General features: G+C 39.0%; 1 protein-coding gene across 1 annotated transcript in view; it reads right to left on the bottom strand.

Moving 5' to 3' along the window:
• The window catches only part of Ctnnd2 (catenin delta 2), a 791,514-nt gene that overhangs the window by 86,534 nt on the left and 688,442 nt on the right, over positions 1-16,538 (bottom strand). The window contains exon 15 of the mRNA XM_051182606.1: positions 12,055-12,228. Coding sequence (XP_051038563.1) covers positions 12,055-12,228 — 174 coding nt within the window. The remainder of the gene's footprint in view (positions 1-12,054; positions 12,229-16,538) is intronic.

Here is a 16,538-nt window from a genome sequence, read left to right as displayed (position 1 = left end):
CACCATGTGTTCCCCAGGCAGTAGGCACCACAGGAAAACGTTGACTTCAGAAGGAGAATCAATGCATGCTAACCACTCTCCATCTACAGAGTTATGCTCACAAAACCCAAAGTCAGCATCATCTCGAAGCCAGCAGAAGATAAGGGTTGCCAACATAGAAAAGCTGAATTTCCCTACAAGGGTGTAGATTGTTGTTTTCCTACTTTTGTTATTTTAGGCAAAATGAGTCTCAGAGATGAACATAAAAAGGACCACCCAGAACAAAGCCACTTGTGTCTAACAATTTTCCTTACCCTAAGGAATTTAAAGATAAGCAAAGTCAGTATTTTCTTAATACTTTATATCCAGGTTGCCTGATTCAGTTATGGCTTTCCTGGTACTTAATTTAAAAATATAAGCCAGAATAAAACACAAAGGGTGGTTATGATATCTCTAAAAATTACTCCATACTTAAGATGAGACAATTCCACTACAGCCAATTTATGCAGGTAAGAGATAATTTCTCTTAGGTTACTTGCTCCCACCATGAAATCATAATACTGCACTACATAACTGAAGATGATGTTTTCCTTCAAGAACAAAATAGTCTCTTTTGAAGCCAGACCCATAATAGTAATAGGGATGGGTCAGCTATTTAACAGATCTTCTGTTAAATGATAGACATTTCCCCATTGAGAATATTAAAGTAGACTTTAACTCTTGACATGGTACAGAAATGTCCCATATTAAAACCTAATTTCCAAAAAAAAAAAAAAAAAAAAAAACCTTAATTCCACTCCCCCACACGTGTGGCTACTGACTTTTTGTTTGTTTGTTTGCTTGCTTTTTGTTTTTTACATGGTTTAGGGGGATTGAAGTCAGGTTCTCAAACTTTCATGGTGAGTGCCTTACTGACTCATTTATTTCAGCCCATAATTTAGCTTTTCAGAAGTATTCTAGCATCTTCTGCTGTCATGGGACCTCAATGTACTTAATTCTTACTCCATAAAATGAAAAATATCCAACAACAACTTCAGTTTAAATTACGAGAATCTAAAATTTGCTTCCTAAATTATTAGCAATGGCATGTTATTTTCTTTCCAATCTAATTAGCACTATATTAGGGTAGAACGTATCCCACTGGACAAATCATTTATTCAGTGTTACTTTACTGTAAGTTTTCTTACAAAAATGTATTAAATATTCAGAAACCATGGTGTTTCTATGGTATGGCTCACGTTAGTACTATTGCTTTATTATTATTATTATTATTAATTATTGTCTGAGTTACTAAGTCTTTAAAGTTGGATTGGTGCCTACTATATGGTCCATGGAGTAGTTGGGAAATCTCAATACAAAGCCCTCTCCATGAGGGCTCCTCTGCAGCCCTGTGTTGTTCCTTTTACTTCAGCCATGAATAAGATTATTCACTTCTGTCCTCCAAATTTCAGTATTTACTTAGAGAACGGAAATCTTGTCAAGGAGACTAGTGAAGGACTTCCCTGTTACAAAGCTATAATTTATAAACAGGGATGTTGCCTAAGGGGGCAGCAGATATTTTATGCTTAGAGGGTAGGTCCCCATTCACATGTCTTACATGTAAGCCAGGTATTGGGAAAGACTGAGTTTTATCCCACGAATCTGCTGGAAACACTAAAGTCCAGGTGATCAGGTTTCCTAGGAGGAAAGGGCTATTGATGAAAGAGGTAAAGAAGGTGGGGCTCAACTGGCAGTGACCCAGAGAAAGCATTCATGAAGCTGAACAAGTACCTGTAACCCAGTCTCGGCCATGCCGAAGAGCAGCAATGATCAATTTAAACAACTTATCTTTCACCACGAACCTTTCTGTAGCTTTCCCCCCAAACATTGGAGGTAAAAGGCCCAGTGCACAAACACCATTTAGAAATGCCTTTCAGGGGATTTGAAGCAACTTCTTCCGGTGATAGGTCTTGTATGTATGAAACTAAGGCTGTCTAAGAACTCACCCCAGCCCCTACATTTCCCCCTAGATAGCACTGTGTAAGTACATCTTGAGGGGGGAGACTGAGAGCACTCTGTCCTCTAACCAGGGTATAGCAGGGTGTGGTGGGGGTGGCAGGCTCCTAGCCACTGCACACAGGCAAGGCTGAACTGGACATCATTTTTTTTCATTCAATAGGAGACAAGAAAAGTAACTCAACATAGTTTACTTTTTCCTTACTCAAAACTACAGCAAAAATTTCCCCTTCTCTTTGTAAATGTAGTTTCTCACATGAAAATAGGGGACTGGTCTTGACATCTTTCTCATGGAGCCAGGAGAATTCTATTTTGGAGATAATAAAACACTTCTTCTTTTGATGGCATGGGTGGAGGAAATCTAGTTTGTTATATGGAACAGTCTGGAGAGGCCATGCTAATGAGGCCTTTATTCTTCTGACCATAAAGTATAGTTCCTGTGGAAGATTCCTATGCAGCAGCAGAACTCACTTGCAACCTCTTTCTACTAACACAACACTTTTTTTCTGCAGCACAAATGAACTATATTAGAGGAAGTTTTTTTTCTCATGAAAGGAGATGAATTTATTATTGAATCTATATTTATTGGCCCATTCTACAATTCTTGTCCATTTTGGTGGGGACAAAACCACATGGAATTGTTTTTCCCTGGACACTATAGTATCAGCAGGGAACAGAGCTATCACTGGGATTTGCATGGGAGAATATTTCTTGTTAGGGGCTGAATTTTGTATTTCTTTCGTTTCCTGGTGGGTGTAACAATGGGAGTAGTCTTGGAGTCACTTGTTGAAGATGACAGAAGGGCTCTTAGTCTGTGTGAACTGCTTCCTCCCTCTGACTCCTCGTTTTTCCTGTGACATCAGGAGAAAATAAATTCTGCCTTCTATCTTGCCTAAGACTTTTCATATTTGGGGGTCTGAATGTCAGAGCAGCTGGCCTTCCTTTAAATAACAGACTGCTTGGAATAGTCTGCCAGAAGTAATCCTAAGACATTGCCTTCTATACTGAGGTTTTAAGCAGCAATGCTGGGAATGTGCCGACCCCCCTTACTGCTTTCTTTTAAAAGTGGCCTGAGGGCCACTCTACATACTCTCATCACACCATTATCATTGTTTTTCTGAACTTTCCCATCTTTATTACAGAGACTAAGTTACATTCATCTGTACTGAGATATCCACCCCTCCCACACTGGCTGCACCGACCATGTCTACTTGGGCGTGGTCACAGGTGTAGACTTGATGGCAGCATGTTTAGGTTTGGAGTCACGACCCCAGCGCTAGATTTCTTCGTTCCGGGCGGTCACAGAGAGCAGCCTGGGTATGGATCCTTGGAGTGGGAACTTGTGAGCCATCCGTTTCTTATGTAAGTGACTTCTTCCCGAATAAAATTATAATAACCTATTTTTAACCTAGTCCCAAGTATCTTAATCCATGCATCAGCATTTGGCCATAATCATCTTTCTTTCAATTGTCTTCAGCTTCTGATGCATAGTGGAAGATGAAAGAGTGTTTAATTGATGAAAGAAAATGTCAGGCTGATTTTCAACACTAAGTACTTATTATGTAAGGCAGAACGATCTTCACTGAAAGGGTCTATGCTTTAAAGGCAGTGTAATTGACTGGGCCAGAGATTTCCCCAAGAGGGCGGGGAAATATTCTAGGTTTTGTGCTCTTGTGGGAGTCTTTTCTGCAGACAGACTAATCTCTCAACTCTGTACCCTATGTGTGGTGCCAGAAACACTGATTCATGATCTTTTTAGTAGATGATTTTCTTCAGGGTGGGAAGATCAGAATACTGAGGTGCTGTGCCCAATACTCAAATCAATGCTATAGCAATTCAACTCAAGTTCTTATGTCACAATTTCACATGGGTGATTGGCAATGGCTGCTCTCAGCAAAGTTTACATCTCAAAAAGACCCAAAACAGGTAGCTTTACAAGTGTCAAAGTGAATTTGCATCTGCCTTGCAAGCCTTGCATTTCCTTAGCCTTTGTTTGAAATGCTCTTTTGCTGTCCATGGTGCTGCCCCCCCCCCAAAAAAAAACGTGCTGATGAGAGCAATCACCCCCATCCCATTCAGGAGGCAGGGTGTGGTGAACTTTTCTCATTAATGATGAGTTTGAGTGATCTGATTATGAAGTACTTGCTATTATTTAATCAGTTTCCTTGTGTTTGGCGTTCTTTGAGCTTCTTGGCTTTGTGAGTTTATGGTTTTCACTATGTTTGTATTTTTTCTCTATTCTCTTGATCCTTTTTATGTCCTTTTGTTTGGGGAGTCCAATGATGTGTGCACTAGGCTGGCTGAGGTTCATGGATGTTTCACTGTCTCCACCTGTACTAAACTAATTTTTTTCTGTGCAATGTTTAATCTGCTACTTATTGCATCTCATGTATTTTCCATTTCAAATATGGTACTTTTAACTTAAGATGCTTTATTTGGCTTTTCAAATGCATGTCCTCTATGTCTAATTTTCTGAACATATATAAAGCCATCAGAATTTTCTCATGTTTGCTAATTTTAACATCTGTCAGTCTTGAGCTGTTTCTTTCTTTGTTTTTTCATTATGGACTACATTTTCTATTTTTTTTTTTTGACAGAGTAATTTCCAACAGAATGACAGGCATTCCCAATTTTAATTGTGGAAGACTGAAAATGCCTACATTCCCATAGATATCTTTGTCTGGACTTCAATCAATACAGTATGAACTCTTGGTGAATCTGGATCTTGCTTATAAAATTCTATAGGAAAGGATGGAGCACACCCAGTATGGCTAATACTCTTTATAATAAATGAGATCTTTCTGAGTAATTTATCCAATAGCCCATACATTGTGAGATTTTTTTCCCTATATGACACCATACTATGTCCATCTCATGTAGGAGCCAAATTTTACTCTTCCTTGTAATTTCAGGGGGACTCTGCCAGTCTTAGGAATTTTTCATACAGGCAAGTGCAAAGAGTTCCATGCTGAATGTTAGAAGGGACTTTCCTGTGTAAATCCCCATCTTGGGTATTTTGTCCCATGAACTCTGGTAATTTTGGTTTCAGAAACAGAGGTAACATTTTAAAATTTCTTATCTTCAAGTTCTTTGTCAAAACTCCACTGTCCTACCTATTTCTTATTACTGGTTGCTTTTCTTTAGAAAAAGGTAAATTTGGACTCTGTCACTCTCTATGCTGTCTCTGATTCATTTCAGCAGTTTCTCCAATTCCAGAAAGGGATGCTAGCACTTACGTTAGAGCTATAGCAGAAGTCAGGTGATCTGTTTTGACAGTGACAAACCCAGCATCAAGTTAGCAGCACAGGCTACCTCTGAAGTTGACATCAATGTATGCAGCATTTGCAATACTGTTGTGGTTCATGACCCTGTTGTACTTCCTGGGTCATGTAGGGACAGTTTTTTCTTTATTTTTACCTATCAGGCATGACATTTCAAGTTCCATTAAAAACAAAACAAAACAAAAAAAAAAAAAAAAAAAAAAAAAAAAAAAAAAAAAACTAAAACTCTTCTTTGCTGGGTGTCAAACTCAGGATCTCTGGAAGAGCAGCCAGTGCTCCTAACCTCTGAGGAATCTTGAAATTCGCAGAAAAATGGATGGAACTAGAAGAAACCCTCCTGAGTGAGATAACCCTGTTACAAAAAGACAAACAGGGTATGTACTTACTCATATATGGATTTTAGATGTAGAGCAGAGAATTACCATCCTACAATTCACACTGCCAGAAAAGCTAGAAAACAAGGAGGACTCTGAGAGAGTATTACATGGTCCCCTGGATAAGGGGAATGAGACAAGATCTCCTAAGCAACTTGGGAAGAGGAGGGGAGAGGTGGGCATGACAGAGCAGGAAGACTGAGTCAGGGAAAGAATAGAGAAGAGCAAGAAATGGGATACCATAATAGAGGGAGCCATTATAAGTTTTAAGAGAAATCTGACACAAGGGAAATGTCCAGCGATCTACAAGAATGACCCCAACTAACAATCTAAGCAATAGTGGAAAGGTTACCTTAAATGTTCTTCCCTGATAATGAGATTGATGACTACCTTATATGCCATCCTAAAGCTTTCATCTAGAAGCTGAAGGAAGCAGAAGCAGACACCCACAGCTAAACACTGAGCTTGGAATCCAGTTACAGACAGGGAGGAATAATGAGCAAAGGGGTCAAGACCAGGCTGGAGAAACCCATAGAAACTGCTAACCTGAACAAAGTGGTGCTATTGGACTCCAGTCTGATAGCTGGGAAACCAACATAGGACCTACCCAGATTCCTTGAATGTGGTGTTAGTTTGCAGGACTGGGCTGTCTATGAGGCCTCTGCTAGTGGATCAGTATTTATCCCTAGTATTTGAATGGAATTTGGGGTCCCATCCCACATAGAGGGATACTCCCTCAGCCTAGACACATGGGGGAGCAACTGGGCCCTGCTCCAAATATATGACAGACTTTGAAGACTCCCCATGGAAGGCATCACCCTCTCTGGGGAGCAGAAAGAAGATGGGATGTGGGTTGGTTGGGGAACAGGGGAGCCTGAGAGGGTGCAGGAACTGGGATTGATATGTAAAACAAGCTTGTCTCAAATTTAAATATATATATATATATATATATATATATATATATATATATATATATATATAAAGAAATAAGAATTGTCAAAAAATAAATAAACTCTTGTTTGCATCTAAAACTTATGCTTTGGCTTGTGCCATAAACTAAGGCAAGGATAATTCACTCTTCTTAGATGGGTCTTGCTTTTTTTGTTGTTGTAGTTGTGGTCTACTAATCTCTTCTGGTTCTCTACTACAAGACAGGGTGACTGCTGGACTTAGCTAAACTCGCTGTCCCTCTCAAGGTTGTAATTTCTTTGTCGAAGGATAAGACTCTAATTTCTGAATTCTCTTACATTCAAATAATTTCAATTGGTCCATATGGCCAGATACTCAGTTTCTTTCTCTTATGTATGCAGCTTTTTATTCTGTTTTATTTTTAATATAAATAGACTGAAAATATTCCTAGGGAACATTCATATATTAATAGAAATAGACTGGAGCTATCTAAATGTTTAGCTTCATTGCCATCACACACATATTTCTACAATTCAAAGCCTGTGTTTTCATAAACCTCAATTACAATAGAATCTATAAACAGGAGTTGAAAGAGCATTCCATTCACATCTTGGAAATCTTCAAATTGCTGTATCACTCATTTTAATATTCTGCTACAAATAAATTCACTGTCTGTGAACAAGATGAGTGTAACTAAAAGTCCATGATGGTTCTGAGAAACATTTATCACTTTGTTTCAGCCATAATGCCATTACCTTTGTCTGATGGTCATGAACCAAGTAATGAACATTTTAAGGTTTAGAAAGTGTTAAGGGCCATTAGGAAGATCCAGTTTGCTAGTCAGTTTGTCACAGCCCAAGAGTGACCACGCTCTTTTCATAAATGGAAGTTACTGTATCAGACAAGGAGGTTCATAATGAGCTCTCTCCATGCAAAGTTCTCCAGTTTTACTTCCTCATTTCTGTTTTGTTGGGTAATAAAAGTTAAGGACTACTAAAAGATACCGCTAAAATTTGACAGTTTCTATAAAAACACATTTTTAGAGGGCTAGCTTGCTGAGGGTAGCACTGTGTGAAAGCCATCAGTCACCATATACCCTGGCATAGTCTTGGTTATTTATGGGTTTTAAAAGACATATTTGCATTTGTGAGTGTGCTATATGCACGTTTGCCTTCATATGTTGGTGTGAAGGTGCATGCAGAGGCCAGAAGTCAACATCATGTGTCTTTTTCAGTCATTCTCCACCTTATTTTTTTGAGATAGAGGTTTTCACTGAACCTAGGGCTCACCAATATGGCTAGACTGGCTGGAAAGCGAGCCCCATGGATCTTCCCATCTCTATCTCCCAGCATCGGGAATTGCAGTAGCTTTATATGTGGATTCTAGAAATTTGAACTCAGGTCCTTATGCCTGTGCAGCAAGTGACTGACCTATTGACCGAGCCATCTCCTTTGAACTGAGACTCTGTCAAGTAAGGATTTTTCTGTTCAGTTTTTATATTAGATTTTCTTTTGTTATAATAATATATCATTGTTTGGTGTAATCTCCTCTAAGAACCCTCTACCTCCTTTTCCCCATAGCAGAGTAAACACAGTGTATAACAAAAGGCAGGAATGTGCCTGATTCCGGTATACACATGTGAAATCCAATGATAATGATCTTTGTATGTGTGCATATTTTTAAATGCACAGAAACATTACTAAGAGGCAGTCTACTGTGACATCAGACCGACCCATTTGTCTAGAATTGTTAAAGAAGGAATGCTTATAGTAAGATTGACATCCAAGAGCTGTTATTCTACTTTGTCCATTCGTGATAGAAATCTTTCTAAAATTCCACCTTCTGAAATAGCCAATAACAATTAGATATCCTGATGACAGTGGGATGACGTTATGACAATCCAATCACTCATTAGAAGCTTGCGAGTCTTGGAATGATCTCTGGCAGTTTTCTTTCCTACATACTTATATTTACATTTTCTACCTTTTCTCTCTGCCTTGGGGACGTCTATTGCATTTCTTATCACGTATCTTTGTGCCTAGTTATAAGGCTGTAACACTGAGTTTTCTAATTCATGCTCATAATCTAATAGAGACTTGAGAATATCAATGGTCATAGTCTTTAAACGTTATCCAGATTTTTGGACTGGTGAGTTCATTTCTCTTAAGTTCTTCTCTCTCCCATTTGTGAATCCACACTTTATTGGTAGTAGAAAATTTGGTAAACAAATGTCCTCTGGACATGTCAGGATAGACTCACAGTGGGGAGAACTGAACTAATATGCAGGTTTTCAGGGCTGAGAGGAGCATAGTGCGATTGACAGAAGTCTTGGAGTGATGTCATACATCCTTCACGCCTTGCATTATATGATCCAAGGTAGTAAAAAAAAAAAAAATTGAAAACATAAAAATAGCAAAAGTTTGAAACCCTATCATTTTCCCCTTCTAATTAAGGACTCAGACACATCTCATTAGTTCTCCAAACAACCCTGGTTAATGGTAAGTAACAAAATATTCCACATTTTAGTCAGATACTGGGGACCCAGGTGGCACTACTGGGCATGCCAGACCTAGGCACTGGGGAAGCCATCACTCTCCTATGATGCCTCACTATCAGTTTCACACCAAAAGCACACCATTGGCTGCTGAGATGACTCAGGGAGTAAAGGCAGGCCATAGGCTTCTGAGAGCAGATGACTGAATGAGTAAGGGCATGCCATAGACTGCTTATGAGACTCAATAAGAAAAGGCACTTGTGCCAATCCTAAGGACCCAAGTTCAGTCTCTGGGACCTATACAGTGAAAGAGAGAAATCAACTCTTTCAAGTGGTTGTCTGATCTCCACACATATGTTATGACAGACTGACAGACACACACACACGACACACACACACACACACACACACACACACGACACACACACACACACACACACACACAGAGAGAAATAACAAAGCATGTTGATAGTTAATGTCAGAATCAAGTAATCAAAATCAAATGAAGAGTCCTAAAGTGTGACCCTCTAAGGATGGCCTTAGGATGCTCTAGGAATCAATGTTATGGCCTGGTATAGAGATGAGTATGGAGATGCTGCTGGAACTAAGCACCAGTGTTTGAGAACTGCTAATCCAAGCACAGGCCAGTCAGTAGAGCACAAGGAGAAAACTGCATCTTGGCCTCATGGACCACATCCCCTCCTAGAGAACAGCAGGTAGCTCAGTAAGGTTTATATCATGAATGAATGGATGACTAATGACACTGATTGTGTGCTGGGCCTAGACACAGTGCAGTGTAGTGCATAGCAATTCACTTTACCCTGGATACTTTTTAACACTTTATTACCAGCGTAGAGCACTTGATTACAATGTTCTTTTTACAGTTTCCTTCCTTTTTCCTTTTTGTGGCCAGGGTTTCCTAACTTTCATGATATATAAATGTATGGTTTGCATTATAGATGAAAAACGTCCACTTTAACTATTCTCTGTTCTCTTCCTTGCCCTCTTCTCTTATGTGGAGAATCATTACACACATCAGCCTAATTTGTTCATCTGTGCCTACATTGCTTTTCTTATCTGTGTGTTTCATTCTCAATAGTTTCCTATACTGTCTTCAAATTCATTTTTCCCTTTTGCATTATTTAGTCTGCCATTAATTCTATTCCTTGCAGTTTTAATTTCAGACATTACTTTCAAGACTCCAGAGGTTTGATTTATGTCATCTACATTTCTCCCCTTAACTTTTTAGAACATATGGAATACAGAATTTAAGTTAAGTGTTCAAGATGTTTCTCCATTTTTAAATTATCTTAAGGATATAATAACTTCTTAATAAACATGAAAAATAATAAAAACAGAAAATCATATCAATAAAAAAATTACTTAAAATTGTATCTTAGAATAGTATATGTGATTATCTACCATGTACATTTTCATGCCTCAGGTCAGGTTCACCCCAGAACCTACTTTCTCCTGCTTGTCCAGCTAGTGCATTGAGGAAGGGAAGCTGGAAGGGAACTGTGTGTTGTGTGAGGGCTTTTGATCTCACAGAGAGACAACTGCTTGGTCTGTTACATCTTCTACCATTTTTGCATCCTGTGTCCTGATGATCCTGCATTCTGCAGAGTAAGGCAGTCACAGTGACCTGTGTTTAACAAGTCATGTGACATACAAGAGAGCTTTTATTTGCTCAGTCTTCTCATGCTTAGAAAAGATGGGGCCAACCTAGGTTTGAACTGTGATTCCAATCAAGGCTTCTGGGAAATGAAAGCTTAGAGAAATGTAAGATCCGAGAGCTAATTCAAAGGAGTGACTTCCATTATTATACCTTTCCTAGTCATGGCATGTTATGTGCTAGCCCTCTGAAGAGTGTGACTCTTCTTTAACTTTTCCCCCAATCTCTGCTTGAAAATAATAGACAACTTTACTTGCAGCCCAGCCCAACCCAAATTCTTTAGATACTGGGGATGCCTCATGGGCAGGAGTGAGACAATCAGTTTTGTTCATCCCTAAGGTCTTTAAGAGAAGACTGAGCTTGCCGGCCATCAGCAGCCTCAAGAGAACTCATTAGGGCTGGGTCCAGAGAACTAGGATGTCATGGGTGAGAAAAAAGAAATTTCGAAAACTCAGGCTGAAGCAACAGGAAGGAAGGATGAGGGGAGAGGGAGAAGTCAGACACTGGAAGGTAAGAGCCATGTTCTGTCCTTCTCTGGCCTTGTGATTCTGAATATTATGTTTCTACATGTTAATGCTAATGTGTTTTTGAAGACAATACATGTCAAAGGAATAACAAGATTATGAACATTTGAAATTTAGGCACTGGTAATAAATGGATGGAACGTGGTGAAAAAACCTCAAAACTCTCTGATCTCTTTTCTTGACATTTCCCACACCAGCTTTCTCGGTGACCATACCTTTTCACTCAAGGGGAAGACTGGTACATGGATTTTTTTTTAAATAAGGAGAATATTTTCTACCCCAAATGAAGGGACGACCATTTCTTATGAAAATCAACCAGGGGCAGTATCCAGCCATCTACAAGACCTTGGAGAAGAGGGGTCCCCTCTGGTTGTTACATTCATGTATGTGCTGTTCCCTTTCTGTAAGTCTTTACTCTTTAAGGTTCAGGAACTGGTGCTACAGTGTGCACATGGTTTTTAGAAACGGTGCTTAGACTTAGCTCCCTTGATGGTCAATGATAATGCTTTGAAACATCAACTTATCCTAGTAATTCCTGAAAGGTAAGCAGGTTATCTATCCATGTAAAATGACAAGCATTTTAGAGTGTTTTCAGTGGCTATACTCATGTCTATCCCTTCACATTCACAATGGTCTTCGAGGCCACTGGAGCCCAAGAAGAAAATCTAAGGGCATCCTACACCCAACAGCTCAATATAACCACTTTTTCTCTAGTGTCTTAAAATATTTATTAGAATTGCACTGTTTTCAAGCCTACACTTGAACCATTTTTAAGGCTTGCTCATGATTCCAGACTGTTTTGTATGTAAGGAACTAGCCATACCTTCCAGCTCCCTGCAGCCAAGTTCTGCAGGGCGCCTGCTGCCCCTTCCAGCGTGTCTGGGTTTGAGCATTCAGAGAGCAGTGTGAGGTAGGGTTTGACTATGGATGGGTGCCACAGCATCTGGATTCCTTTTGGTGGTTCTGCACAGTCTGGAAGAGGTCCTACTCCATCCCACTGGTGAAAGAAAAATGAGAGAGTTAAATATCTTTAACATCTTTATGCTTCATGATACCGCATCCTACACAAATCACAAGTAAACGCAAAGCAGGCATTATAGCCTTTGGTGAAAAAAAAATCAACAAAGCAGAGAGGGTCAGCATTCTAGGGATCACTGGAAAAAAATCAGAGAGCTATTCTTGAGACTGAACTATTGATCAAGGGCAGAGAGTTGGAGCCTGTTCAGAAGCATTTGAAGGGGGTCTGCTCTTGGAAATAGCCCAACATAACTGTTAGAGAAAGGAGGGAAACAGAGATCCATAATCTTGGAGTGGAAGAATGGCAAGATCAAAGTCACATATTTTATTATTGGCATATAGCAGACACTGCACAGAAGTTACAAGCTACTCAACCCAACACCTTCACTTATTTTGCTTGAGTGTGACAACCTTTGCACAACTCTGGTACATTTCCATATGTCTTATGCTTGATGTGAGTTACCATCAGAGTTTCTAACAATCACTTAAAAATGTACAATAGTGAGCAAACTGTTACAATTAGTATGTAGCTAATACTGTATGCAAACTTAGTCCTTGATGTCTGGAGCTCACTATGTAGACCTTGATGGCCTTGAACTCACAGAGATTTTGCCCAGCTGTGTCTCCCTGGTGCTGAGATTAAAGGCAAGTGCCACTATACCAGGCAGCAAATTTAGATTTCTTTCAGCCACCCTAATAGTTACATTTGCTTTCTTTTGAATATAATGAATAATAAGAGAGTTTGTATTTAAAATTAACTACATATAACTTAAAAAGTATGGCTTATGTTCACAAAATTCACCATTAAAATGACAGTCATGAGGACTGTGACCTCTTGTACAAATGGTAACAATAAAATTTAAATGAACAAAATAAAGGTAATTATGCAGGTTCATGGTTTACCCCAAAAAAATGCATTATAAAACCCCATAATAATCACAAAACGCTTGAAAAAATGATTCAATTCTATTGCTTGCATATCTAACTTTTCATCATTTTTACTCTTAAAAATAACACTAAAATAATTATACTCATCTTTGATCACATCAAGCTTATCTTCTATGAAAACCAAAAACCAAAGGCAGGAGTATAAGTCAAAATGAGACATATAAAAAAATACATTTAATCCTTGGATAAGTTATAGACAAAACAATTCCTTTCAAATTTAGAGTAGAGGTGCTAAGCTCTTTGGATTACTGTGTACTTTCATAATAACATCAAAAATAAACACAGTTGATATATACTTAGTGTTCTTGCATATATTTTATGTACGCATATATCTGTAGATATGTTTACAGTGAACCAACCTGAAAAAAAATACTGTATTTCAGAATTGAAATAAGTTCATTAAGTGCTTAAGTTTTCACCAGAGGGAGATGCAGGCCTGTCTAGTATCCTTGCTACATAAAAATGGTGTGAAAAAAAGTTGTCAGAGAGACTTCAAAGTTACTTAACTGCCACAATAGTTTCAAGACTTCATTATTTGCCAAGCTAAAGATAATGCAGTCCTGTCTTGTTTCTCTCAATTAGGCTGTAGCTTGCTTTCAGTCAAGGCTGCAGCTTAGCAATGATTGACATCTCACAGATGGATGGCAGCTAAGCCATAGAAGGTCATTCCTAATTAGTCGGACACACAATTTCCACTTTATAATCAGGGCACTTTACTGTATGAGGCTTCTTGTTCTTTTTGTCAAAATCTCATCTTGACTACTCCAAGATGCCTCTGCATCTGTGAATAGCCACCCACAGAAGAAGTCTATGCCTTTTAAATATTAGGAGGAAAGTAACTCGGTCCTGCCACACTGTTCCTGGCTTGTTATCTGAAACTAGTTTGTTGCAATGAAAACAGAGACAGCACCAGAGAAAGAGCAGTCATTTTGTAGTTTTGTCTACTCCAATGATGAGAAGGCACAGCATAGGCTTCTCAAGAGCCCAGTCTGGCAGAGCGAGTCTATCTGCTAGTACAAGAGATAGACAAAGATTTAATGTGTCTGTTACTTGTTTTGTTTTCTAGTCTGTCATTTCTCAGAACATTTCGAGTTCTAAAAGTCTAGTGATATTCACAGAAATTAGAATATAAACTTATAAAATTTCAGCTGAGCCCGGAGTAGCTTTGCCTCTGTCAGAATGAATGGGACAGGACCCCACCTCCCCAAGGAAGGAAGATGTGTTGGGATGTTTGCTTTGGAGTGTGGCAGCTGATGTGTGTGGGGATGACAGCTGCATTCTCTTTGGCTGGGATTCACCTTGTTCTCCTTTCCCTAACTTCTGCTCTGTAAAGCAGGATAAATGATTAGATCACTAGACAGGTTCCTTCTGCTCTTACGTGTCATCTCTGCAAGCCTTAAATACCTTTTATTACAATCATTTCTTAACAGCTTCAGAGGGAATCTGAAGAAATAAAAGAACAACTGATGTGAACGTGGTTAATCTTTGATGGTGACCTGGGGCTGGGGTTCAAAGGGGAATCTTTGCTATTTCACAGAGTTGATGAAACTCACACATGTTAATAATGAAGAATAAGAACCAGTTCAAAGCCAGTCAATGTAACTGACCTTTATCTGGGTACTTTCTCCAAACTTTTATTGAGTTAATCAAAGGGAAATCATCCATTTTCCATTAAAAACCAGTTGGAAGCTTTCTTTAAGGACTTTGTCAATAGATGTGACCTTGTTGAGCCAGAATCGACATCAAGAAGGTATAGGTCAATGGTGGTATGGATTTAATGGATGCAGGATGCGGGTACAACTATTCTATAGGTAGAAACAGTATTTTTTTTATTTTATTTAGAATTTCACACATGAGCATTGTATTTACATCATTTATATATCTTTTTCTTCCCCTCCCATGTCTCCCCAATTCTCTTTCAAATTCATGACCCTTTCCTTCTTCAGTTATTATTGTTGAGTAGATACGAATGAATGCATCTCATTGAGTCCATTTAGTATTGCTCATATGTGTATGTGTTTAGGACTGACTGCTTGAAATTAAATAACTAATAAGGAGGCTTGTTCTTGGAGAAGACCGATTCTCCCTCTCTCAACAGCCATTAATTGCCTGGAGCTCTTCACCTAAAGGTGAGGCCTTGTGAGACTCTTTTCATCCACAATGGCATGTCACCTGGTGCTGGTCTTATTTGGGTGACTGTTTCTTAAGAGTTACATCCCTGAAGTATACAGTTGACAGTATCTTCCAGCAGACACTCTAGCATTCCACTTCTTACAGGCTTTCTGCGGTGCCATGGTGTTCCCTGAACCTTAGGTATAGAAGTGTGCTGTGGATCTACTCACCAGGGTTTGGCACCCCACAGTCTCTTGTTCGCTGTATTTTGATAAATTGTGGATTTCTGCAATGGTTTCTATCTGCTGAAGAAAAAAAAAGGCCCCTCTCATTTGACAATGGATGAGATCTACTCTTATCTTTGGGTGTAAGGTTATGAGTTTAGAGTGAAGTTAGAAGTTAAACTGATTAGGAACGAGTCAGTATCAGGCTCTTCTCCAGAGTCCATCACCTCACCAGCCATGGGTAACTGGCAGGTTTACAGGTCCAGATGTGAATTTCCTCCCATTGAAGGGGTTGTAAGTCCAATTAGGCAGTTGTTGATTACTTGAAAGATCTAAATGTCCTCTTGTGGGTATCTTACCATGCTGCTCAGTGTTGTGGTTCACACACTTTACAGCTGGGGAGGACTACTGATTTGCTTTTCTCTGTTGGCAGTTTCACAGCACCTTTAGACATTATGAGAGTCAGTACACAGAAAAGAGCCTTTGGGTCAGTTGCATTCACATCTCCGAGTCTTGTGTCCAAAGTGTGTGTGTGTCTTCAGTTACAGGGAGTGTTCACATCTCTACATATGAAAAGCAAATGATGACAGGTGTGTGGAGGAAAGAAGGACCATCATCCATTGTGGTTGACAACAGGACCAGCCATTATGGAGATCCCTTTGAAGATTCTCATAAAGCTACAAATAGGCCATATGGTTATATATAGCAGTACTAAAAAACCTTCAGATATTAGTACTGTATTACATCATTTCTCCCCTTTATTTCCTCTTTCCAATCATTGTTTTCTTGAACTTAGCCATTCTGACCCGGGGGAAGATGAAATCTCTAAGATGTTATAATTTATATTTTCCTAATTGCTAAGGATACTGAACTCTTTCAAAGATATTTCTTACCCATTTTGATTTCTTCTTTTGTGACTTCTCTGTTCAGATCTGTATCACAAGTTTTAAAATTCGGTCATCTGTTTTCTTTATTCTGTTTTTTATTTGTTAATTCAGGGCATGAA

The sequence above is a fragment of the Phodopus roborovskii genome, unplaced genomic scaffold (assembly GCF_943737965.1).
Source record: "Phodopus roborovskii unplaced genomic scaffold, PHOROB, whole genome shotgun sequence".
Taxonomy (NCBI): domain Eukaryota; kingdom Metazoa; phylum Chordata; class Mammalia; order Rodentia; family Cricetidae; genus Phodopus; species Phodopus roborovskii.
The sequence above is the reverse complement of the archived record's forward strand: the minus strand, read 5'-3'. Positions and strand labels throughout refer to the sequence as shown.